Genomic DNA, 26,519 nt, shown 5'->3' with positions numbered 1-26,519 from the left:
ATTTGCGTCCTTACATATTTTTGCTCCAAATGTTTATTTCTAAGCTACAGACACAGCTTTTCATCACTGCCAACAGCTTTAACCTTATAAATCCATCAGCTTTACCTTCCCGAAGAGCACATTCTTCCACAGACCGGTTCCTCCCACCCCTTCCCCTCTCACCGGTGCCGCCTCACATTCCTCATTCAATGGTCTCTGCCCACCATCAACAAACATCAGAAAAACACAACCAACAACCAACCTGTTTGCTCCCACATCAAAGAAAGTCTGGTAGGCAGCTTTGCAACTTCTTCTTTGGGGCTTTTTTTTTCTACAGAGAAGGACGGTAGGGAGAGGAAAAACAAGTCAAACCACTAGGACTAGGTAAAGTTTTTCCAGCTTTTTATTTTACAAAAATAACTTACAAATAGAGACAACTCTCAGAAGTAAGATCATTCATTCTGTGCATAAGGATACAGCCTTGTGAAGTACGGGCGTAGGAGTTCACAACTCTTACAATATTGTTAATTTTAACATGATGGTAACTATATTACAATACATACATTTCATGCTCCAGACACGTGGGTACAACCGCCACATAAAGCTGTGGTCAATAAAGTGTGCCAGCCAGCGAGGACGCAGGTACGAGATCATTTCTGTACTGCTATTTGTTGTCATCCTCTTACCTACCCTAGGTAAAACCAAATGGCATCCTAACACTCGGACTACAGCACTCCGGATACACTCATCAGCAATATACTTCAAATACATGATAAAAATATATTTAAATTTCAAATACAATTGTATAAGGTACACCAATAGCCAGAAAATAAAGTCTTGAGCTTTTAAATACAACACACTATATATATAACATATACAATGAGACGAGGGGGAAATCTACATGTGGAAGGAACAAGCTTATCCTGAAAATGCATGTTATCTATAGTACACAATGGCTTTGTCTGCTAGGAAGTCATTTCCATTTGCATAGCATTGTCAAGAAGTCCAGACTGGGCTAGGAGGAGATCAAACAAAACACAGCAACAAAATGCTTCATTTTGGTACCACTTCCATTTTGCACCCGATTCTACTCTTAAATTACAGTTTGCTATTTCTCTTCTGTAGGCTGTAATTCATGCCCCGTTCATAACAAGCATGGGGAGAGGGGGGAAAAAAAAGTCAGAGAGTCAAGGAGGGTTCTTTACGGAGCTGCAGTCATTTGGCATTTTGCTCCAGAGCAGAGTATTCTGCTTCCGACACTCTAGAAGCATCGATAAGCTTCGTGAGGCCAGTTTTGGCAGAGTACTTGAAAATAAAGGCTTTCATGAGCTCGTATCTGTAGTTGCGGTTAATGAAGCTGTACAGGATGGGGTTGACGCAGCAATGGACTAGAGAGAAACACTGGGTGATGTGAAGCGTGGCGTACAAGAAGTTCTCCATTTGACAGCTGAAGGGTATGAAATGAAGGCTATAGAAGATGTCAAGAAGGACAGTCGCGTGGTAGGGCAGCCAGCAGACGAGAAACACAACCACGTAGGAGAAAATGATCTTCCCGCTGCTCTTCCTCTCCTGGTCGCTGGAGGCTGAGATGGCCTTGGCGAGGAGGAAGTAGAAGAGGGCAATGACTGGGAACGGGATAAGAAAGCCCAGCACGACGGAGATGAGCTCCATGCCGATCAACCACTCTTTGAAGCTCTCCTCGGGATAGACGGGACGGCAATAGGTTTCGTTGTTGGAGGAGACTGTCTTAAGGAAATAGGTGTCTGGGAGAGATGCGGAGAAGGCAAGAAGCCACACCAGGATGCAGATGCAGCGACGGACTATCTTCTGCTTGCGATTGCTGGAACTGGTGAAGTAGGCAACTGAGAGGTAGCGGTCCACGCTCATGCATGCCAGGAAGAAGATGCTGCCGTACAAGTTGATGGAAAATATCAGGTGAGTTATCTTGCACGTGATTTCTCCCATGTGCCACTGGTTATGCTGGACAAGGGAGACAACCCAGACGGGAAGGGTGATGACGACACACAGGTCGGCGACAGCCAAGTTGAAGATGTAGAGGTGGGTTTCGTAGCCAGTCATTTTGGCTTGCAGATTGACCCACACCACGACGGAGTTGGCCACCAGCCCTATGACAAAGATAAAAATGCAGAAGAAGGACAGGGTGTAGAGCAGGGCGCTCTTGTTCAGTGTGCCTGGGCATGTTGTCGCGTCGACCGTGATGCAGTCGCTGTTGTTGCACATCCAGTTGATCTCCGTTAAGTTGGCCTTCTCCAGGAAATCAAGGATTGAAGTCAAATCAAGTGCACTCATGTTCGCTCGCTTCAGGGTTCGAGTGACCTACGGAACAAACAGGATCCAAAGAAAAGACCCAAGTTAGAGATATTTCTGCTGCCACCTTTGTAGCAAAAAGCGCACGCAGGACAGGCTGTTTTAGTGATGTCCTGCTCTCGCAGCACACTTTCATTAAAGAGATCTGCAGAGTAAAAGAAACAAAACAGACCCATAACAAAACTCATCTAGTTGATGAAAGAGGAGCAACACAAGCTTTTTGTGTGATTTTTCCTTGCAGCTCGTGTCTGACATCATCAGGTTGGCTATCGTCCCCGGGTGTGAAATCCGCAAAGTACACCGTGGCCAAATAAATGTCAGGCGACTGAATCTGTCTTCCCCGGCATAAATGATGATACTATCACTTTCAGCAGGGGAATCTTTAAGCCATTTTATCTGCACTCCCTCAAGCATAGTAGAATTGATCTGGCTGATACACGGTCCCGTAAAACATTTACCACTAGCTCTGGTAAGCATCCTGTCAAGCCCAGCTCCAGCTGCATTAAGCAGAACTGGGGAACTAAGGGGCTTTGTACCCTCATCCAATTTTAAATTTAAATCCGGCTCCATCCTCCCCCCTTCCCTTCAATTCTATTTTACAAAGCATCCCCTGTGTTTAACGATTATCACGTAGCTTGGGGAGTGGAGGGGGGGGAGGAGGAATCAGAGCTGAGTAGATCTGGTGGGCTTAAGTTTTCTTTTTAGAAGAGAGCTTTGATTTACAAAATACTCCCCCATCACAGCTGGCTCCACAACAACTGCTTCCTCCCCACCCTTTCTCTTTTCTAAATCTACTTTCTTGCCTCTTCAGCTCCTTCCCCCATTGGCAGGCAGCGGACAAAGCACGGGGCTACTTGTTCAGCTCCTTGCCAGCAGAAGGAAGGGCCCCAGCAGACCCGCACGGCTCACACAAAATCCCAGCCCGGCTGCTAATTACCGTTGTGCTTTTGGGGCGGTGTAAAAGGCCTCCTGCCCCGCTGCGACCCTCCCACCCCGCAGGGCCAACACCACCACCCACAGCCTCTGTCCGCCTTGGCCCACGAGTGCTGTGCTTCAGGAGCAACAAGGCTTGTGCAAGGTTTGTATGAGGCTCATATGAGGCTCGTACAAGGTTTGAATGAGGCTCGCAGGCTGCACGGCAGCTGCATCTCTTCTGACACAGGGCCGTGACACCAACAGGCCTTCTACTTCGCAGCCCTTCCTTTCTCCCGGCTTAATTGTAACAAGTAGCTTTCTCTTAATCTGTTGTCTGGCCACCGAAACTGTTATTACAAGGCGGACAGCCTGAGCGAGCTGTCAAGGGATGCAGCGTGCAAGGAAGAGGTCTGTCAAGACAAGCATTCCTCACTCACTGCCCTCCTTAGCTGATATTTCAGCTTGCGTTTCTCCTTTCTCTCCCACTCCTTAAAATCCTTTGGACACTTTAACATCCTGAACCACGGCCAGGAACCTTGTTCCTCCCAGTTCCCCCAGCCCATGCAATTAGAGGTAAACCGTGTAACTCACAGCATCCTTCCCCTGTCTGCTCCCACCCTGGGGCAGGGTTGCTTTGCACAATCAAGGGGCTGGAACAAGCCAAGCCAAAGAAAGCACGGGGAGAAACAACTTACTCAGCTGCTTCTGTCCCTGAATGTCCTCGATCCCACAGCCTCACCTCCCTGAAGGGTCTTTGGGTGGGATGCAGGTTTTGGTGGGGCTTACAGGGCTGCCTGCATTGCTGAAACTTGTGGGGAAACCTCAGTTGCCCCCAGATGTTGTACATGAAGAAAATAGTGGAGCAAGGAAGAGTTTGGACGAGTTTTTGTGTTAAGCAGCCTCTTTTTGTCCCTGCAGGGGACAGGCTGCTGGGCCAAGGAGCTCTGTGCTCCCCAAAAAGGGACCCTTCACTCCCCTGTCTGTGTAACTCACTCATCCCAAAGCTCCCACCCTTCCTGCCCCACCACAGCGCAGGCTCTGCCAGAGACACAAACTAAGGAAGAGAAGGGAGATAAGGGGGGAGATTACAGGAGAGGATTCAAGGCACTATTGTCCCGGTTGAGGGGAGGCCGGTGGCACTAACAATGAGGAGGGCAAGCAGAGATCAAATCTCTCCACAAACAGGGCCCAAATTGGCCCCGCGAGGGGACCTAGCCTATTGCTGCAAACCTATACAGCCTTCCAGCCTTTCATCTTGCTGGCGTGCTGAAAGACGAGGTTGAGATCCAAACCACATTAACCGCTTATTTTGCTAGGGCCCCCTCCCTGTACCTTGTGTCAACACAGTCGAACCAGCTCAGAGCCCCGTGCAAGGACGAGGATGACACCTGTGATGCTCCCAAAGAACTGCAGCAAGAGAGCACTGTCCCGTGGGGAGACCCGAGATCTCAGGTTATCCTCGTCCAACCTTCCCAAGTGCTGTCTCTAACAAGACACATGAGGTAGCACTGGCTCCTGCAACCAAAAAACCCACAGAAAGCCAGGGAGCAAACCCACGGCCAGCATCACCGCCGTGGGAGACCTGCATCAGGGGTTAATCCATGGGCAGAAATAAGTGGGATTTTGCACAGCGCACGCTGCAATTTCTGCTCATCCTGGGTTTAGGAGGATGGGTCAGAACAGAGCATCACCCCAGCAAACTTCAGGGGCCTGCCTCTGAGCAATCACTGCCCCCCCTACAGCCAGTGTGGAGAAAAGGGATTCTCTACATGCATCTGCTCAAATTCAGACACCAAGGAAAAATGCCTCGCTGGCTGAAGAGGGAGCTGAGACAGCAGCAGCTTTCTGACTTGGGACAGATGATGTCCCCGCTTTGTGTGGCCACGGGAGCTCCTGGCTGCTGCCCACCCTTCAGCTGCCCTGCTTGAAGCCCCAGCTCCAGGACAGGCGGTCCCCATGAAAGCCCCCCTCATGTTCTCCACCACCTCCCCTCATCCCATGCATGCACACATCCCAGGCCTCCGAACCTGGAGAGAAACACAGCAGCACCATCCCCTCATCCCTGCACCTCAGAACCCCAAAGCAAATCCCCTGCCTAAAACACACCATGAAATTGTTGGCCCTGTGGTGCAGGACAGGGTCTCTCATGGGGTTTTGTGGGCAGCGAGGAGAGCAGAGCAGGACAGACTCCAGCCTAACCCCCTAACACCCCACACAAATCGCATGGGTGGGCAGGGGCACCTTCTGGGTCTAACATCACCTCCTCTAGCAAGAGGACCAGGCTTATTTTACACCCCAAGACCCCAACCCAAGCCAAACACCGGGACGTGGCTGTGACCACCCTCTGCTTCAGCACCAGGAGTAGCTCGGAGCAGGCTGCGTGTGTCAGCCCACCGGTGCCAAGAGAGAAAGGCAGCCAGAGCCAGCAGTCCCCGGTGAGAGGACAGCGGGAACAGGGTGGCAGAAAACCCTAAAACCAGTGCTCGTCCCAGGCTGGGGATGCTGCAAACAGCGTTTAGCCCAAATCTCTGCCTGCCTGGTCCACGGCGTGCACGCGCATCCATCTGTCCGGGGCCGCCTGCATGCCTATGTGCTTTCACATCCCCAGCACGGTAATAAAACCCGAAACCGATCCGGCCTCCCATGCTGGGAGCCCCGGTGGGGAGGAGCTGGCTGGGCTGAGGGATTACGGCGCTCCCAGGCCCGTAATCCCATAGTCCGGGATTAGCTGCAGCCCCAGCCCCAGCCCTCATTCCCAGCCAGATTAGCAGGGAACGCGGCACACAGCCGAAACGCAGCCACGTCGCGTCCCTATATAAAAAAAATAACACTTCCAGCGCTCCCTGTGGACAGCACGACACCCTAAAAACCTGCGGACAAAGCCACGAAGCACCCCGTGGCTCCTACCCTTCACCCCCAGCCCGGGAGCTGTCAGCAGCCCAGAGGGACACCAGCATCCCGCGGGGCGCCCAGCATCCCAGCTCGCTTACGGCTCCCAACCAACTCTTTGCCCGTTTCTGAGCGAAGCAGCCCCCCCTGCCTCACCCACAGCCCCCCAAACCCCGGTGCACCCCTTCTCGGCCGAGCCCCACCGCCCCAAAGGGCCGGGGGGGAGGCAGGGGCAGCCCGCCCGCCATTACCTCAGCAGCCCGGCGCTGGCAGCGAGTGAGCGCCGCCCGCCGCCGCCCGGCCCTTATGGCGGCCAGGGGGAACCGCCTCCAGAGGGCGGCCCGGCCCGGCCCCACCGCCCGCCCCTCGCTTTTGGGGCGGCACGGTGGGCTGAGGGGGTTGTAGGGGGTCGTTTGTGGAAGATAAGTTGTTAAATGAGTGGGGGAGCGCGGCCCCGTGTGGGGGTGTGAGGCGCACCCAGAGCCTCGCGGGGCAGCCACAGCTGAGCCCACAGCTCCTGAAATGCAGAAGGGATTGTGACTCCTGGGCACAATTTTGTCCGTATTAGCACTAAAACTGACAGCCTGGTCCATATCGCCTCTAAAAGTAACAGGCTGGTTTGGTGTTAGAAGCAGAGAGAGCCTCAGTCACCAAGTGACCAGCAACAGCAAAGGGGGGCAGTCGGCAGGAGGGTTTAGTTACAGAGTTTTTGTGTATGGTTTTTATTTTTGTCTCCCTGTCACTATAACACAGAAGACTAGGCAAACTAAATACTAGACAAACTAAAGACTATGAAAACTAAAGACTAGAAAACCTAAAGACTAGGCAAAGCGCGGCAGCCAATTCTCACCTTACCCCCTCACCACAGGCAATAAAAGGTAATGCTGAGGAAAGCTGAGGGGATGCAAGAGGTTTGCTAACTAAAACTGAAAATACTTTCCATCGCATTCCTCCTCTGCAAAGGAAAGCCCTGCCTTGCGGGGAAGAGGAAGGGGTAGGTCTGTGTTCAGCTCCAGCAGGGTCAGTCTGTCTGTCTTTGCTGGGGAAGATGCAAGATCAGACAGCAATCTACCTGCCAACAAAACAGCCCGTCCCTGGAGCAACACCACGAATTGCACAACTGCTGAAGCCTGAAAGCAGTGCTGACAGCTCCAGAGGACCTGACGCACGCCTGTACCACCAGGCTGCTCCAAAAATGACAGATAACGCAGGGCAGGGGCTTGGCGTCCCGCTGCTGGAGCACACACACGGCTCTGAGCCCAAGACACCCAGCCATTACTGAGAAACTCATGAGCTAACACGTTTTAACTGGCACTTTTTGGTAGTTACAGGGCATTTCAGCAACCTGAGAGCTTCAACACCACCAAAAGTACGTATTTTGTTTCCCTGGTGATGCTTAATCTTATTTCCACAGGCAATTAAAAGCTTGCCTTAAAACCTATTGGAAAATCTGTGCTTAAAAACAGACCATGTATTTTTCCATGAAAGAAAGCACCTAGCTGAAGTTTTCAAACTTCAAGAGAGTCTGGGATGCAGCAAAATAAGGCATTTTATTCTGTGGCAGAAAGGATCCACTTAAAAAAGACTCCTAAAAGGACTCCTACTTGCCAGCAGAGCAGTCGTAGGTTTTAAAACCAGATTGCTTTTATAACTGCGCTTCATTTCGCAGCCAGCGATGCCTTATCCTGCCCTCATCAAGCAGCAGCGTCAATGGACGCATCAGATTTGCACCCCTGCAACTGAAGGCACAATTAGCTTCAGGTTTTCTGCCAGCAAAGAGAAGATTAAGCTGCGGGCATTACACCTCCTGCAGCTCCAAGGACGCACTGAAGCTTGCCCAGCACTCAGACCAGCTGGCAGCGCTGGTTCCTGCTCCGGCTTTAGGCAGGCTGAGCTGGGAGCAGAGCCCAGGCTGCAAAAGCTCAGCCCCATGCTTCCCATACCGAGATTTTAGGTGTTAGGGAAGGAGGAGAACAGAGGGATGAGCCTCTCACTGTCCTGCTGATGGAGCAGGTGAGATGAGATGTACCTCGTTCCCCTCCCTGACCATCACTCTCCCCGGATGAGGACAGTTACGTCCTCCGAACTTCACAGCTGTCAGTGAGCAAAGCATTTCGGCATCTGCTTAAACGCTGAGTGCTCGCTGAAGTCTGTGAATGTTGGCGGAATTGAAGTACGATGAGTTCAGACAACGACAGGCTTATGGTTAAAAATAAGCATGTACTGAAGCACTTGGCTAAATCGGGCTCCGAAAATCCTAAGCAAAAAAAAAAAGTATTGTAGCAGAAGTCCAGAGTCACTTGGACAAAAAAGCAAGCGGAGTGGTTTTTCCTTACTTGGTGTGCCAGAAAATAACAGCAAGTACTACAGCCTCTCCAAAAATACCATCCAGCTTCTGCAACCCCAAAGCTGCTTGGCTGCTTGCTGTCCAAGAGTTGCAGGCAACCTCCTCTCTTGCATTTGGTGAGAGCAGAGCCCTCGCTGCCCCCGCTCCGCTTTCCAGGTTCCTCCCTCCAGCTATCTTTTTACAGAGAACACGTTCCACACGCAGGAGGGACGAGCCCATTCCCTTTCCGTTATGAAAGCCAGATTTTGCTCGGCGTTCAGGGATGAAATGCTTGAGCAGTAAGGAAAACAACACAGTCTCAGAAAACCACACAATGTGAAACCATCCCCCTGCAACACAGCAAGCAGAGCTGCGGAGAAGCTGGACGCCCCGGATAAGATCAGCACAGGGTTGATGCCACCTGCTTGGTGAGATTAGTTCATATCTGCTGCTATTAGGCTGCTGCTAGAGCCGCTCCAACGAGGGGCCCCAAGAGATGTGATCTCTGAGACAGTCCAGCGACCAGAAACTGCTTGTACAGACACAGCTGGGCAGGCAAGATGAGTTCTTACGAGCCCAAATTTGCCTCTCTCCTGGGCTGTGGATTTACACCATGGGTACAGGGCAGCACTCTGCCAATAAACACATGCAGCAATTGATCTGTAGTTTGGCACCAGTGGTTCCTCAGCCCAGACTGCAGGTGATGTGGACAAACCATAAAGCCTGCTGAATCCTGAACATCAGGCGACTGCTCGACAAAGAGAGCAGCCCCAGGGCTGTGCTTTTGGGGTTGAAAAGTGACCTGTGCTACCAGGCAACCCCACACATTGCAGCCCATCACTCCTTAAAAACAAGTTGTTTCCAGACGCTGAGGAAAGGGGCAAGCTCTTCACAGAGGAGTCCGTGGTGACGTGCCAGGGAGGGACCGTTCACCTTCAGAGGATGCTGGATTCATCTCGCTGCACATTTCTTGGGGGTCTCCCACCATGACCCTCTGCTACCTGGGGTCCACAGGCAGCACGACATGGGGCCCAGCATAAAGTCAAGGCTCCAGTGTGTCAGTGCCACAGATAAACACACGTAAGGATGAGCTCTGACCCATGGAGATAGGTAGGGCAGGAGGGATGGACAGTGAAGACAGTGTTAGCTCTGTTAGGGAAAAGGCAAGGAAAATGCAGCTGAATCACATGACTCAGGGTATTTGGCTCAACATGGTTCTGAAAGCCAGATTACTACTGTGTTTAACTGCCTGTCCAATAGCATCATCTTTTTTATTATTATTATTTTTCCCCCAAAAGCACAGATTTTTAATGCTTGTATTAAAGGGGGTGGGGGACAGGAACAGAGAATCAGGAATTTCTCACAGTCACTGCAGCCTCTCCCTGTTGCCGTTGGGAACGAGGGCTGAAAGCCTCCTCACTTTCTCTTAAGGCTTCCTTTTCCAACTGGGAGCCAGACGGATGCTAACACCCAGCCCTGCCTACTTAAGTCAACAGATAAATTAAAAAGAAAATGCAAGTTGGCAGCTTCAACTGCTAGAAGGAGTTAGGGGGGGGGAGCCAATAAGGCAAAGTGTGTGTGTGTGTTGGGAGGGGTAGCATTTCAATAGCACATCAAACACCAAAAAGGGACAAAGGGAAACATTTCTCCACTGCACACGAGAGGATCAGCAAGCCAGGAGCAGCACCACCAAGCGTGTGCGCGAGAGGGTGTCCAAAGGCAGCAGCATCACGCACAGGCGGGGAACAACGTGCTGGCCAGCACCGCGACCGCCGGCCAGGAGTGCAAACACCCACGTTGAGATGACAGAGCCAGGGAGAGCCCGAATACACAGACGCCTGCAGGAAATCAGGCTGTGATCCATGAAGTGCACAAAGGTAAAAGAGCTTCCTGCAGTCCTGGGAGTCGGTGCCAGTAGGCTGCTGGATGGAAATGCAGCGCTCATTTCCTCCCTCCTCTCAGACAGCTAGTTCTCTGTCCTCTGCTGGTCACGTTCCTCGCTGTATAAACTGGATGATGGGTGGAGGAAAAGACTGTGCTGACAAAAGGAATAAATAGATGACTACATTAGGAGTCACCTCTAAAATCGCTGGGCAGAAAGGAAAGAAGCAGCGAGTGCCCAGCAGGCAAGGCAGTGATTGTGGTACTGCCCGGTTTCACTTCCCCTACAGCAGAAAACAATCGAGCCATTTAACGCCAAACCATGCCTAAAGCGGCCCTCAGCAGTCGCCAGGAAAGCCACAGGTCTCCTGTCCAACTCCGACCTTTCTGGTTTGGAAGAAATGCAAGAGGAGGAAAGGGGAAGAGAGCAAGGAGAAACGCTCCCAACTGCTGCAGCACAGGCAGGTGCTGGTTGTGCTTGAAGCAGCACAGGGAAAGACACTTTTACCCTTACACACCTTCAGGGACACCAAAGTCCTTCTCCATTGAAGGATGGAGTGAGCCAGGGGTGCCCCAAACTGGAGGAACCTCCAGAACAGAGCCCAGGAGGCTGGGGAAGCCACCTCAAGGCACATGCTGGTGGTGCTGGGTGGGACACCCAGTGTGCCCCAGGACACTGTACTCATGCTTGTCAATGCGCTGCGTTGCCTTGTTTTGTAGTTACAGGAACTGTGGCACAGAGAAGTCAACCTCCTAAAAGCAGAGAGAGACGTGCAGGCAGGGTCGTGGAGATGACCACAAGCTGTCCTAGGACAAGGCTCCTACTCCAGCTTCCCTTGCTGTGGCCTTAAACCACAAAACCAAGCGCTTGGCGAAATCGCAGCGTGGGACTTTTCCTCCTCCATAGCATTCACCCTTTAGATTGAAGGTTCCTGAGATTTTTTCACAGAGAGACCCCTGTGGGCTGGTTTCCATCTATGCTGTAGCTCCAGAGCTGTATTTTTGACTTCTCCATTGCAACAATAAGGAGAGAATTTAAGAGTACAATTTTAGAGAAAGCAAGCTGGGCTCCTTGGGGTGTCGCAGGGCTCCGGCATTAGAGGTTTCAAGGCCCATACACCAAAAGGCCTGTGACAGCCTGCAGGCTGGTGTTTTCCAGGCTGAAAGGATGCTGCCTTCAGCATTTACCTCCTGACAAGTGATGGTGAACAGCGCTGACTCAGAGAGACAATACAAAGCACGCAGTGCCTCACATGCGTCTCAATCAGCGGGGCCACCCAGGACTTGAGCTGCTCTTTGTCTTTCTCCTCCGAAGACACAGCATGAGAAAGGTTAATGCCCCTGTCCAGCCTTTCTGTTGATCCCAGCAGGATTCGCAGCCGTTGATCCCGGGAAGTTTGCTGAAAGCCAAGCACAGGTAGGGCACGCATCCCTGCGGGATCTGCCAAGGGAAGGGCCAGCTGAGCAATCAATTTATCATTTTCGAGGCACAGAGGGCTTTCAAGAGAAATCGATTGGCGGCGTGACTAGGAATATTGCCCACGTAGCTAATAATTACCTAAGCTGGCTCTCTCCTTCACAGCTCATTTCTGCCTTGCTCTTCTTTGACTAAATGGAAGTGTTACCTATGGATGTTATTTGTGGCTTCATAACCTCCTGTCATCGGCATTAGTGCAATTTATTTGAAGATGTGACAGAGCGTGACCATGAGTTAGATCAAATAGGACTCTGAGCAAGAAACCCTGCCTGGAGCAGTAAAGCAGCTAGCAACAAAGATTTTCAGAGGCATTGGTTTTTATATGAACACTATTCAAAACTTCTTTCGCCACATAGCTGTGTCGCAGACCAGCACCATGACATGCATGAATCAAGGGTAGATTCTGACAGAATTTGGGTTTTCTGGTACAGAAAGCTGGGTTTAACTTTGTGCCAGCAACAAGCGTTACATGTGGCAGAGCAGGAGCAGAGAGGGAAGAAAGGATTTGAATCGGGATGATGGAATCCCCCTGCCTTCGCTGGCTTCCTTGGGAAAAAGCCCTGCTAGGTGTAAAGTGACTAAACGCTACACGCCGGTAAGAAATAAAAAAAATCATTAAATCATAAATCTTTTGGAAAGGGGATCTACTGGGGAGATTATATTCACTTTTCATGGACATATTAATTCAACAGTGGCATATCATATTGTTCTCTGTGGGGAGAAAAGACACATTGTTTTAAAGCATGATATTTAGAGCAGTCCTTTAGGAAGGAAAGCAAATATAATCTTGGCAAGGAAAACCGACTACATGAGCACTGAACAAGGGACATTAAAAGCAGGGCCCAAGTCCCAGCTGCCGAAAGTCAGCATAGCTTGACTGGAGTTACTGGAGCTAAGCCTGTGCATGGGAGCTGAGAATGAAGGTCACCCCGATTTAGCCACAGCTCCTTGGAAATGTTAAGTAAACGAACACAAAGGGCAATTTTTTACTCAGCCCATTGTGAACACTGTCTAGCCTGCTTGCAAACACCAATGGCAAACGTTACAGATGTGTTCTCTACAGGTTTGACATTTCTTGGTTTAGAATTACCTGGCTGACTCCTTCAGGGCTCTGATCACTTCTAGGCTCAGCACTAGAAACGGCCAAGCCCCCAGTCCAGACAGATGCTAAAGATCTGGGTAGAAATTTGGGTAGAACTGGCAGTTGATGTAAGCAGCTGCAAAACATGGGCTCACCAAAGCCCTTCTTCAGCTGCTGCCTGGTCCAGATACCCTAACGTGCTGTCTCTCTGTTCTCCAGGAATCCCAGGATGGCACATGGCCAGAAGTGTTTGCATCAGACTGATACCCATCTCCTGCCTAAATCACAATCAGACAGAGGCTGATTAACACCCCCCTCCCTGAGGGACCACATCTGGCAGACATTTGAGGAGCACCCTGCACACAGCCAGCCACAGCACATGGAAGAAGCCTCCTCATGACAGGCAGCTTCCAAACAATGAGGCATCTCTGCCGTAGAAGTGGTGGTAGAGACTTTCCATCTAAGAGCACACTGGCAGCAAAGTGTTGAGAGAGTGGGAGATGGGGAGAGTGGGAGATCAGTGGGACTGGTCTCACAGCCTCCTTTCACAGCTATGGTTACACTCCACCATGCACACCCAGCCTCTCTCCTAACCCCACAAAACAGTACCAGGCACTTCATTTAATCAAAAACTTTGGGGAAAGTTCTCAACAAAGCTCCTCCCTGTAATTTTTTTGCCCTTTAACAGTAATAAGTTCTCCAGCAATTCTTGTAAGAAGCTGGTGATGCATCCTAGAGAACCCCCTGTGGGAACCACAGAGGTCCAGGGATGGTGTTCCTTTCACCTGGCTAGGTTAGCCCAGGTGTAACTGCTTGCCTTAACCAAGAAGTGAAGCTGCAGTCACAGCGATCTCTAACCCACCTCCTATTTCCAAGACTGGCTTCCTTGGAAGAGAAGCTCAGAGCAACTTCACACAGCACCATCAGCACAAGTCCAATCACCCCAAAGAGGTTCAGCATTGTTCTGCTGTGCTACTGCTCTCCTAACAGCTGTGGGAAGAACTTCAACTTACATACGAGTTACCATACAGCATCTGTTCATGACCACGTCCTTTCTCTGTGATAACTCGCTATCCAAAGTAGCTTATTCCAGAGAAACAAGGGTAGAAGACAGCTAAAGCTTACCGCTCAAAATAACAATGCCTGTTGAACAGCTCTTGCAAATACTGCAACTCATGCGAGTTTTAACCAGCTCCAGCACAAGCAACTCAACTTGGCCCATCAGAGAAGTCTGAAGATGGGGTTTGCTTATCACCCGAATTGCACGGGACTCTTTGCACCAATAGAAGCACACGCACGCAGACTGGACTTAGACTCTCACTTTTTCCTTTTGCCAACCCAGCTGCCTTGGTAAAAACTTTCCCATCCATCCCAGTGAGGTGTGAAATTTGAAGCACCATTGCTCCCACCAACAAAAGTGCACACAAGGCTGTTCCTAGGTAATTAAACGAATAGATTAAATTAAAAGGGCTGATGCAACATTAACCATGAACAGTCAAAACAACAAAGTCAGTGCACACAGACCACAAAGATTCTTAATGCAACATTAAGTCAGTTTTACGTTATTTATGTTTGCCATAAATGTATTTAACTACCTGCTTGAGATGAAAAACACTAACAAGGCACTATTTTCATCCATACCTGGGCCAGGTTCCCAGCTGAGACAAGCAGTTTATACCACCCAAACATTTGGGCAATTTTTTGTTTCTGTAGAAACTCTTGTTGCTTGGATCTTTAATGTTGGCTTTAGGTGCAAGTCACACTGGCAGCTGGTCATGGCACAATGCCTTCGGAAGCCAGAGAGGTCTTAGACTACTCCAGAGCTCAAATTATCCAATGTGAGCACAAGAAGGAAGTGGTCTGCGCTTTAGCTTCTGTCCAGGGCCCCTGGAAAGTTAATCCTATCCGATTACACTCTTTTTTTTTTTTTTTTTTTTCTTTCCACAGAAGAAATAAACAGTCTTTTGTGCTAAACATAAGGCTGCCTTCTTTTGAAGGAAGATTTATCATCCAGGATAAATTTATGAGTTCATTCAATTTTTTGTCGCAGCTCTTCAAAGCGGTGTTTTTACTTTATGATGCAGTATCGCTTGGTTCTGCCTGTGTGCTAAAGAGTCCCCAGAAGAGATGCCACTCTTCCTTCTCTTTACAAATATTTAACAAAAAAGAAAAGCATGAATGCAGATGAATTCATCAGTTGTTTAAAGCCTGCACACCACATTCCACGCATGCACGTTAGAGCCATGCAAACACACGTGTAAGGAGCTGGGAGTGGTCTCCTTTCAGGCAGCAAGCACCAGGAATGCAATCGATGACACTGTTCCATGAAGAGTAGTTACCAGTGGATGACAAAATCTGTTCCGAAATGCCCCATGAGAGGTCCCAGCTCTGAAATATGAAGGATGGGTTGCTTGCCTTCCCCACACCAACAGGGACTCTGTTGTACTGAACTGAAACCTTGAACTCATTACAATGTCACTCTGTCTTCGGATCCGATATCCTGTGGGGGAATCTTCTGGGAATGTATTTTGGTTCAGACTTGGGTCAAGGAGAGTTGACTTGACCTTAAAATAAATCCAGGCAATCTCGAGCTGAAGAGCTATTGACTACTGTTTGCAATACAATAAAGTAAGGAGATCAAACTCAGTTGAAACCCAGTGTTAACATAAATCCAAGGAGAAAGGGGAACAAGAATATTCATTCACTAACATGACAAAGGGGACATTTTTTTGCATTGGCAGAATACAGAACAGGGACTGAAAGTGCTTCCCAGGCAGCATTTTTAGTCTCACATATGGTGAGTGCTGTTTAGCTGGGCTGATATCTTCAACAGACTGGCAGTAAGATAAGAGGTACACAACTGTACGTGTGTGTGAAAAGGTTTTGTTGGCTTTTTTTTTTTTTTACGTCACTAGATGGAGTTCCTCTGTATGCACACAGGGCAGCTTTTGTGAGAGGTATTTTATATGGATCCCCAAGGAAAGATCTCAGCGGACAGGCTCTGAGCACTATTGTGTGCACGTGTGCGTAATAACTTGCAGTAACTTTTGCTTTATGGTCCAGGAGAAACTCTCATTGTACTCACTGCAAGTCCAAGGTGAAATCCTGCCCCAGCTAAGGGGAGTTGCATCATTAACTTCACTGAAGCTAGCATTTCTCCTCTTCCAGAATATCTTTTATATTTGTTGGATAAAGCTGTTTTTTTAACCAGGTGATGCTTCCCAGGTCTGCATTGCAGGGATCCTGTGAGATGTTTCCTATCCACACAGTAGCGTATCCTCAGAGAGAAGTGGCACATTCCCCACAAGCCCTTAAAGCCCATCTCGTTCCAAGCCCCTGCCATACACAGGGATGCCACCAGATCAGGTTGGCCAAGGCCCCATCCAGCCTGGCCTTGAACACCTCCAGGGATGGGGCACCCACAGCTTCTCTGGGCAGCCTGGGACAGGGCCTCACCGCCCTTATAATGAAGAATTTCCTCCTAATGTTTAATCTAAATCTATCCCCTTTTAGTCTAAGACCATTCCCCCTTGTCCTATCATTATCTACCTAAGAGTCCTTCTCCATCCTTTGTATAAGACCCATTTAAGGCCACAATGAGGTCTCCCCAGAGCCTTCTCTTCCCCAGGCTGAACATCCCCAGCTCTCTCAGCCTTTCTTCACAGGAGAGGTGCTCCAGTACCTTACTACCTTTGTGGCCCTCTTCTGGACTCACTCTAACAGGTCCATATCTATCTTGTGCTGAACATCCCTGAACATCACCTTCTTCTGTGCCTGTGAAGTGTCCTCAGAGCTATGGCCTGCTTGAGTTTGCATGCATTTCCAACCTAGAACAGCTGGCTCATCTCAGGGTAAGGAAGAACAGCATAGTTTAGCCTTTCTGCTGGCATTCATTATCCACCCCATTTTGCAACAAGGATCTGGTCAAATCCCTCTAGTCTCTCCAGTCTATTTCCACCATCCCTTTCTCCTGAGCACACAAAGAGACAGACACCTTCTTCTACGCATCACCAGGGAAGAAGTAGAGCAGCTGAGCTCATTGCAGCACAGAGGCACACAGGGCTGTGCCCAGGAACACCAGCAGCACGGACATCATAGGAATTAATTCACCCAGGATACATCAATGCATGTGAGAGTGACCAGGGTAGCAGCTCACAGGAGATGAAGCTGATCTCTGCGCCAAGACACGAGCATCACATCCCCCATCTGAGTGCAACTATTTCTAAACACAGCCCAGGGAAAGCTGCATTTTTTTATTTCACTAAAGCCCGTTTTATTAACTAACTTGCACTCTAATGGAGATGATCCCATTGTTTAAAGACTAAGTTATACTGCTTCTTCCCATCTCCCCCTGGGATTGCATGATTCCTGGTCAGGCTGTATAATGTTTGATCTAAGAATGTATAAATTCATCTAAACAAAGCTGCAATAAAAAGTCAAGGCTTCAAACTCTATAAGAAAAAAAAAATAAAAGTGGGTTTGACAAAGTAACACAGAGTCTAGGAATCTTTCAGATGAAATAAAGTATTTTAAGAGGGACTTAATATTCAAACTCAGCATTTCACATCTGCACACTTCAAAGCTGTCAGGAACCTCACCCCTGACTCAAGTGAAATCTCCAAAAACTGGGATTCTTTCACCAGTGTGTGAAAATTAACACTTTCAATTGCAATTAGCAGTATGACAGCTCTGCTCACACTTGGCTCCAAAAACAAGCTGCACATGAATATTCACGGCCAACCAACGCCATTTAATAGTAGCTTTCTGGTAAGGATCTGCCCTCCAGATCAGACTGAGAGAAGAAAGGCACGGATCAGCCTCCCTGGAGTATCTTTACAGCAAGTGCACAGCCACTGGTCACTTCCTAGTTGTTGTAGGATTAAAGCTTACCTGAACTGCAGTGGGGACAGCTCTGCTGGAGCAGGTGTAGGGGTTACAGACATGGAGTGCAAGTATTTTCTAATGGACATAGACATCTTTCCTTCTGAAAAATATCCATCATCACACCAGCTCCACTTCTCAACCACTGCCTTGCCCAAGACATACACCTGCAGGATGAATGTAACCCTCCCTTTTTAAAATTCAGCTCCCCCTAGAACGGCAAAAACACAAAAGTGGTTTTGCAGATTTTCCACCCATCATTAGAGGTCACAGCAAGTCAGGGAACCTGCACGGTCTTTTAGCTGCTGCCTGCCCCTTCTCTGCTCAGGTACACAGTACAAGGCAGTCAGAGCATCTGAGCATTTTCTGCATGTTGTACAGACAGCACCAATAAAAATAACTGGAAGAGGAGCAGAATTATTGATTTCCGTACTGTGAGTTTGTTATGGAAGAAATTAAATGGTTCTTTCAATGCACCAGTCTCCAAATCAAAGCTGCAGCCATTATATCTCCCCATCTCTCCTCACCAATGTAAATGAGTCTGAACCAGAGGAACTAGGATAAAATAAAATGCAAACAGGGGTAGTCGCTAAGGATAGGGGAGAGAAAAAGAAAAAAAAAACAAAACAGCACTACCTCACAAATAATCACATTTCATAGCACATGAAGGAACGCCTAGCGAAGTGGTGAAAGACAAGAATTCCCTCAAAGAAAAAATTAAAAGTTACAAGCTCTGTTACAAGCTTTCCCAGCACATGCTGACATGCTACCAGCCAGACTTGGACCAAAGACTCTGCCGAGAGCTTTAAAAATGCAAGTAAAATCTCATCTTTTGGTATTGATGCAAATTTTGGTATTGTTTCATCCCCATGTCAGTATGAAGTCACCCACAGAACGTGAACCGAGGGTTGTGGTGCCCTGGGGAAGGAAGGCACGAAATGTCCTGGAGAGCCAGAGGCCACCCATGGGAATGGCAGGATCTTCTGCTCCCAGGGTCCACCCCAGCACCCTTCCCTTGCACTGAGTTCACAAGGCAGAAAAGAAAAAAAAAAAAAAAAAAAAAAAAGCAACTGCTTTCCAAGCGTGATATTACTGGCACTCGCTAAAGAGAAAAAGCAGATTCCTTGAGGCTCCCTTCCACTCTTAAATAGCCAAAAAGTTGTTCTCCACCAGAACAGCTTTCCAATGAAAGGCAAGAAACATGTTTGGAGCTGATCTCAAGGCTACCTGCACAAATCAGTGGAGCCCTTGCTCTCCTCAGCAAAGCCAGGAGGGTGGAAAGCAGAGAACCAAGCTCCTCTGAGATTAAAATATTTACTTGAAACTGGACGCCAGGAAGGTGAATGCAAAATCATGTTTGAAAGGAGATGGTGGCTATTTAAGGGATGGAAAAGCAGATTATATTTACAGGGTCATGGGATAAATTTAACAACTCATCTGAAAGAAACTAATATTCAATTAGGAACCCAAACTGAAACTAGCCCCTAAGCCATTTAACTTCTACTCGTGGCATTAGACAAAATTCAGCTTTAAAAGCAGGTTGCAGATAGCTTTTGGAAAAGTTCTCTCACGTCGTAGAAAATTTTATAGGGACAAATCAGGTACTAAAGTTCTCACCAACAGTTGATCTGCTTGTCTGCCTTTAAAGAAAAAAAAAAAAAAAAAAGAGAGAGAGAGAGAGAAAGAAAAAGAAAATCGTCTTCCATTGCCTAATGGAAACTTCAAGCTAACCCTGGAAAACACCCTGGCCCACCAATAGAGCTGGTGGGGAGCTTTCCAACAGACAGGCTTTGGATAGAAATAAAAAAAAAAAAACACTGACGTTTTTTGAAGAAAAAATGTCGGGTGTCATGGAATTATTTCAATTTTCCAACAGAAAAAAATAAAAATATGAAGGAACAACTACTTAATCTTAATGCGAGTTCAAGTCGTCATTTGGTCTAGATCACTGCTATTCCCCACCCTTTGCTGGTGAAGCTTTCTGCTGGAGCTCCGTTAACATGATTCAGCCAACTCTCTCCCAGGAGAGACATTGCTTCATTGGCATCCCTGTTGTAGCCTGAGAAATGCAGTCCAGCCAAAGGAGAACAGACGCAGCTTCTCCGAGTTGATTGCTTTTTTTTTTCTTGCACGGGCCTGTCATGTTGCTTGCACAGAAACAGGAGGAGTTAATCACGTTCTTGACACGAAGAAGAGAGACATTTGTTTTTTTAAGCTAGGCTGCAACGAAGAGAGCGGGGATGCTGATGTCAACCACAACAGTGCAATCAGCACACACCCACAACTGGCTCCAGAAGCAGGGGAAGGAAGGGAGAGAGTTATTTATGAATTACGACACGAAGGCAGGAGACAGAGCTGCGAGCAGCAGGATAGCGACCAGCCCAGCTGCAATTTCTGCTGGTTGGTTTAAATCCTCGGGATCCCTGAGCAAGCTATTAATGGCCAGATGAATGAAAGCAGGGTCAAAAGGCACTTCCAACAGGTCTGCAAGATCTTCACGGAGCAGCTAATTGTTCAGGAGAGAGGCCCACACATCAAGGATGATTGGTCTTGTGAAAGAGACGTTAGGCGTGCACTTGGGGCTTTCCTGGTTTTCGAGACAAGCATTTTGTTTTATTCTTCAGGACTCGGGCACAAAGTACTTGTTAGCACAGGCAGGTGTGTGGTTAGCAGGGACACGCAGGAAAACATCTGGAGCCAACAAACCGTTGCTTCAGAACAACTTCTCGAGCAAGCGAGGAGCACACCAGAAGGTCAGAGGCAAAATGAGAATGAATTTAGGGCAGGCGCCGGGACAGGGCTCACAGTTAGTCACACAGCATGCATAATATGTTTACACAGAGCAAAAGATACTGCTTCCTACATTCATGCTGTAACAATCAATAACGCTGTGTGATTTACTACAGGTTCAGGGCAGGTCAACATGCCACGAACAATTCCTCTGCTACAAAGATCAATGTTCTTCAGTGACTGGTATTTATTTTATGCCGTGAGCAAGATAGCCGCTACTGGTTCTGCCTGGTCTAACATAAGCAGATGGGGGGGTGCTGATGATATCTTAACCCCTCAAGATCAGCTTTGTCAAAGGACCACCATGCCGTGCCTTACTGCAAGAATTTGCTGGCATGAAGCGAGTGTGCCTGGAGGTGCAGTTAGCCAGAAATCCCAGCATCAAGAGAGAAGGAAAGACCGTTTCTCTGTGTTTACTTACTGAGCAGCAATCTCTTGGCCTTCTCACTCAAGGAAAGCACGCGCTTCTAAGATTTCAACCAGCATTTACATCCCTGTAACAAATCAACACGGATTAACACAGAAATTGAACTGGGGAATACAGCCAGAAAAAGCGGCTACAAATGTTTTCAAGGTCATTATGATTAAAAAAAATACATAAAAGAGATAATAAAGAGCACTGGGAAAGCAAAGTGACAGTTTAGAGGAATGACAAATTTGATGCTCTCATTCAAAGCAGCAGCTGATCAATAACCTGGGGGGCCGCTACACGCAGCTGATGAGCTTTGAGACACTTGCACAGTAAAGTCCCTTCAGATACCTCGCATTTTACAAGTCAACAGAGCACTCTACCAGCAAATTTCATGCTGAAGAGAAAGCACTGTCTCAGATTATGGAAAACAAAGTCATTTATTTACTCTCAAAACCAGTCTGGGATGACTAGGGATGACTAAACCTCCCTCGCCAGCAAGAGGCACTGAGAAAACTGAGGCTTTTCATCCCTTGCCTTCACTTGGTCCTTGAGCCCTTCTAAGAGCTACACCTGAAGCCTCAGCTGGGACAGTCTCTTTAGTAGCTGATCTTAGCATTTCAACATGAAACAGCCCATCAGGTGCTTATCAGAGAGTATCTTTCTGATAAAACAACACTACTGAAAGTCAAAACATGGCTCTGCTGAAGAGAATACAAGTTATGTTTGCCCCAGACATCCAAGATTAGACCCGAACAAAACCACTCTTATCGCTGACCGTAAGGTTGTATAGTTTTAAAATAAAACTGATTGTGTCTGCCGAGAATTACATTCTTTAAGAAAAGGAATTGCTTACCAAACCTCACACACCCACACACACACACACACAAATAATAATAATGTAATTTTGTGGCTGAGAGCCCTAACAGTAGCAGTTTGATTTGGCAGAGATCCCTCCACAATGCCCTTCTGCTTCTCAAAATAGCAACAGGACCATAAAGTCCTCATCAGGACACCTGTATGTGCCCCACCAGGGCACACCTAGCACATCAGGTGCTAGCACTGATGCTAATTGCTCTTCACAGGTTTGGCTCTCACCTGCCAAGGATTTTTTTGTTGTCTTTGTTAGTCGGTTCTGTATCATTCTGTTTGTTTTACCAATTCACAAGAGGAGCTAACTTCTGAGCACGAGCCATAATGCAGCAGAGAGGGATTCCTGTGGAGACCCCAGGAAGAGGATTCAGAAAGCAAAAATACCATGTTTATGTAGCCTTTTCAGGAGCTTCAGTTGCACTCACCTGTCACATAGGCTCAGGAAAGCCTTAGACTTGTCATTCCTATCTTCTTCTTTTCCTTCCTCCAGATGATGCAAGGGCCTAGTGCGTGTCAGTGCCATCTGTAAGGACCCTCATTCCTGGGTATTTACAAATGTTTTATTGCACTGGTGAAAAACATGAGAAGAAATAAATTATGAAGCATCTCAAGTGATCAGGCACTCCCATGAGGCACTTAAGATAGTTACAAGAATAATTTACAACTGTATTATAAAATCCCTCACCCTTTAAAGCAATGCTGACACTGCAGAAAAATGTATAAATCAACACTGCAGAGGGCTTTCAAAATTGCTCTTAGTGGGCTACAACGTTCATGTTAAATGTGGGGGCTGCATGCCTACAAACCAGCTACATTCTTCCTTTTTGCGGGCTTCAGGCTGTCAAATCAAATGCTGAAATACCTTCAAAAATAGCTTAGAAGATGTAGGCACACCCCAAGAACCTGAGAAATGGTGCCTGCTCTCAGAGACACAAAGCCCTCTGAACTACTGAGGAGCAGGAAAGCTTTAACACACATAATTCCCAACGACACGGAGATACTGGCAGCTGCCCAGCTCATTTTGCCCAGCCATCCTTTGAAGGCTCTCTCATTTTGGGAAACAGAAACCGATACCCCACACAGCAACAAGCTGAGCCAGGGGGTCATGACATTGTGTCACGGACAAAGCGAAGAAAGAAGGGATACGAGCACTGGGATACCCCAGGTGCCCATTTCTCTTGATGCAAGGAATGTGGAGGTGGGCAGTGCAGCGCTGGTGGATGCGGGGTTCCAGGGCAGCCAGTAACACCACACCTCTAGGTTACTGCTTCGGATCTGGCTAGCGTCAGGGAGTGCTGGGGAAGCCTGGATTTCAGTCCCAAAGGCACACCAGCAGCGTGGCTCATGCTGCTGATGGATTTGCAATAGCCCTGCGTGGCCGAGCTGACAACATCAGCCGGGAGTCAGCCCAACGCCTGCTACGAGCACTCTGCTCTAAAGTGGTGTTAACTTGATATTCAGAGCATTCCTTCATCATGAGGACGTCATAAAAATAGAGGCAAGTTGAGGAGAAAACGTGCCTTTAAGTGAACCGTTTCCATATTGATCAACCCAAGGAATTTGTGTTAGTAATAGATGAAGAAAAAAACTTTAACCACAAGTGACAGGATGGCTCAGTTCTTTGGATCTCTTTGTTGCCCTATCAAGCCACCGCTCTGACCTGCTGGGCTCGAGCCACTCGATGCTGGAGGCTGGCTCCAGCTGCTTCTCTGTGCTGTCTAAGGAATTATCACAGGAGACTTCATGCAATTAGGCCTTAAAAATGGGGATGTCAGTCCTCCAGAGGAACTAAGCCTGCTTCATGAAAGATACTTTAGCCTTTGCTTTCGCTGCAAAAGGAAGGTGTTTTTTACCCTGAGGATTTATATCAAAGCAAGACACTAGTAAAAACACGGCAAGCCACTGTAGTTTTTACCTCTTTGTAGCTTCTCAAGGTGAATATCAGTGGAAAAATCTCAGAGGTGACAAGGCACAGAGATGGCCATCTAAAGCTCCATACCTCGGTACGGAAAAAAAAATCCACCCCTATGTTTTTAGTAAAGACAAACCTGCTCTCTCTCAGCAACAGGACTCCATTTAGAAATCAGCAATGGAAGCATAATAACCTGCACAAAGCCAGCAATCTCACACCTCCCAATTTCTCCCCGCAGACTGAAACCTCTCTCAGAATCCATCGCCTTTTTACAACCTGGCTGAACACTACCCATCCCAGGGCTGCTATACCTTTCACAGTCACCAGTTGCATTTCCTCCGAGCTGGCCGTGCGAAGGATTTTTTAAGGCGATGTTTCTCATGGACTGTGGGTAGCTCTAGCGTCTTCTGGGATTCGAGGTACGCTCTGCAAACTGCTGATCCTGCACGCAAGAAATAACAGAGGGAGGATGTACAGGGATAATATTTGTATTGAATGTATGTTTTTCAAGAGCACTTGAAAACCAGCTGTGTAAGCAAAGCGAAGGAGGACAAGTATCTCTGGCGAAGCCTGGAGCTCTGCAGCACGTGCTCCAGAATAAGGTGGACGGTGGACGAGGGAAATTTAAGGTTCATTTTTCCTGCTCCTTCCATTTCTGAACCTCTCTGATCTGTGCAGTGTCTCAGCTTAGCTCCTTTCACAACAAATACGAGCAATCCCAAAGTAAAAAGGCTGCAATGGCACAAGTGCTGTAATAAAACCTGCTGAACCCAGGCTGCTCCATCTGGCACGTTCGGCCTACCTGGATATAAAATAGCACCCCGACAGCCTAGATGAAGTATCCATATATTACTCAGCTAATTTGGAAATCACAAGGCTGACAAGATTAGGGATAGGAGACGCCAGTTCTCACTTCACCACTCCCTTTAAAGTAGTCCTCTGAAGAGCCCAAGGCTTATTGCTTGGCTAAAACATATCCTGTACTCACTCTGGTCATGAAAAGCACCAACAAATTGACAGACAAAGTAGAATCAAGGGTTTCCAAAAAGAATCAGCCTCGTAAAGCTTTCAAAAGCTGCAGTTGACATATTCATTGGATAGATCCAAGCTGTTCCTAAAAAAGCGCCCAGAGGGAAAACAGTTCCATCTACAGAAAAAAACTACGTGGTATTTTGGATGGGCTGCACTCCCACAGCACATATTTCACAGGCTATTTTTGCATGTGCAGTGGTCATTCACCTAGAGTATCCATCATTCCTCCAGTTACCCAAGCATCCCAGAAAACGTGGCCTAATTTCTCCTTTTTTGCTCCTTGACACGGCATTTATTCTGAACATAAAACAAAGCAGCAACCAGGGAAAAAAAAATAAATGTGTGCTGCCCCTTCAAAGCCAGCTGAAGTTTATTACTTCCATTTCTCTGGCTTTGCCCAGTTTCTCATGCGTAACTTGTCTCCGTTCCTTGAAGACACCCACCTTTTCCTCTCCTCTCCCCAGACAGCAAGCATTACCACGCTCACCCTGCTGCTTTCTCCATTTTCAAATCCATCCTTAGAGCTCAGCTCTGCCAAGCTGCACGCTAGCAGCTCCCACTGATGAACAGGGGGAGTGCCCCTCGACAATTTTCTCCTCCTCCTAGCTCATCCCTCGGTAGCTGAGACCAGAAACCTCCCTGCATGGCCAGAAATCCTGGGACCACCACACAGACGAGAGTTAGATGAGTTTTGTTTCAGTAACTTTTACAGCTTCTTTGCTCTCAGGCTTCAGGCAGCAGTAAAAGAAAGGCAAATACGCAGTAGAGTGCCAGTATCAAAACCTAATAAATCACTCTGCATGGAGAGAAATATAAAACCGCTGTGCCCGATGGTGCAGTCTGTTCGGTGCAGAGATCGATGCTGGCTCTAGCAAACCATAGGCTTCGAGCAGTTGGCACCTCCTGGGCTCCCCAGGTCACTGGGACACAGTAAGCTGACCACTAAAAGTGGGAAATTGCTGCTGTGTTGAGAGCCAGGACCTCCCTGCAACCCACAAGGATTTTTCCTGGTCAGTGTCAAGTTCTGGCTTCACACAGCCCCGAAGTATCATGAAAATGAAGACCTTTCTGTACTTTCCCCTTTGGCAGAATAACAATGTAGCCCCCTTCCAGAAAAGCCCCAAGACTGCACTGGATTTCATTAGGAAACAATTTGGATAAAACATCTTCATTCTGCAAAATGGAGCTGAAAAATTTGCAATCTATCTTAATTTTTTCTTGCAGCTCTGAAACGGAGACACTGTGAAAAGAAACCTTATACATCCATTGCTCTCCTGATTCCAGGTTCAGGGGAAAGCACAGAAACAGCTGAAAACAAAATTTACAGACCAAAGCCGTATTTAGCTTTATACAGGGGTAAAGCTTTTCATTGCTAGACAACTATTTTGACCCAGACATTTCCCTGCTGTGGCTAATCCAAAAAAATATCTGGAAAATCTTCCTTTCATTTTCGCTCAGGATATGAAATGCCAGTGGCACAGAGCATGTCAACACTTGTAAAACCTCCATCCTTTCTGGCCTCACCAACCAGCTAAAACTGACAGAAAACAAAAAGGAAAATGAGAAATTGATTCCTGGATGAAGTGCAATAAAGTTGTACTAACTTCCCTTAACTTCCAGAGCCTTATTACATGGATTTTATTTGATGAAATCGATTATATGGTACACTGGAGATAGGTTAGTGAATTAGCTTAGCTTATGCTAATGCCTATCATTTCAGGGTGGGTTTTACCTGGCAGAGAAGAT

At 47.8% G+C, this 26,519-nt stretch overlaps 1 protein-coding gene across 6 annotated transcripts in view; it reads right to left on the bottom strand.

The window, feature by feature from the left end:
* Window positions 1-364: 364 nt before the first annotated feature.
* The window catches only part of ACKR3 (atypical chemokine receptor 3), a 139,937-nt gene continuing 113,782 nt past the window's right edge, over window positions 365-26,519 (bottom strand). Inside the window, exons 2-5 of one of the 6 annotated variants that reach the window (XM_068686270.1) lie at window positions 24,053-24,183; window positions 22,255-22,397; window positions 20,969-21,041; window positions 365-2,316 (exon numbers count right to left, since the gene is read on the bottom strand). In XM_068686270.1, coding sequence (XP_068542371.1) covers window positions 1,195-2,289 — 1,095 coding nt within the window. In that variant the 5' untranslated portion in view covers window positions 2,290-2,316; window positions 20,969-21,041; window positions 22,255-22,397; window positions 24,053-24,183 and the 3' untranslated portion in view covers window positions 365-1,194. Of the gene's footprint in view, window positions 2,317-6,362; window positions 6,720-14,517; window positions 14,581-19,680; window positions 20,480-20,968; window positions 21,042-22,254; window positions 22,398-24,052; window positions 24,184-26,519 lie in introns of those variants that run through there. The other 5 variants (XR_011097757.1, XM_068686271.1, XM_068686268.1 and 2 more) reach the window with 5 other exon arrangements.

Source organism: Anas acuta, chromosome 6 (genome assembly GCF_963932015.1).
Source record: "Anas acuta chromosome 6, bAnaAcu1.1, whole genome shotgun sequence".
In the NCBI taxonomy this organism is placed as follows: Eukaryota; Metazoa; Chordata; class Aves; order Anseriformes; family Anatidae; genus Anas; species Anas acuta.
The sequence above is the reverse complement of the archived record's forward strand: the minus strand, read 5'-3'. Positions and strand labels throughout refer to the sequence as shown.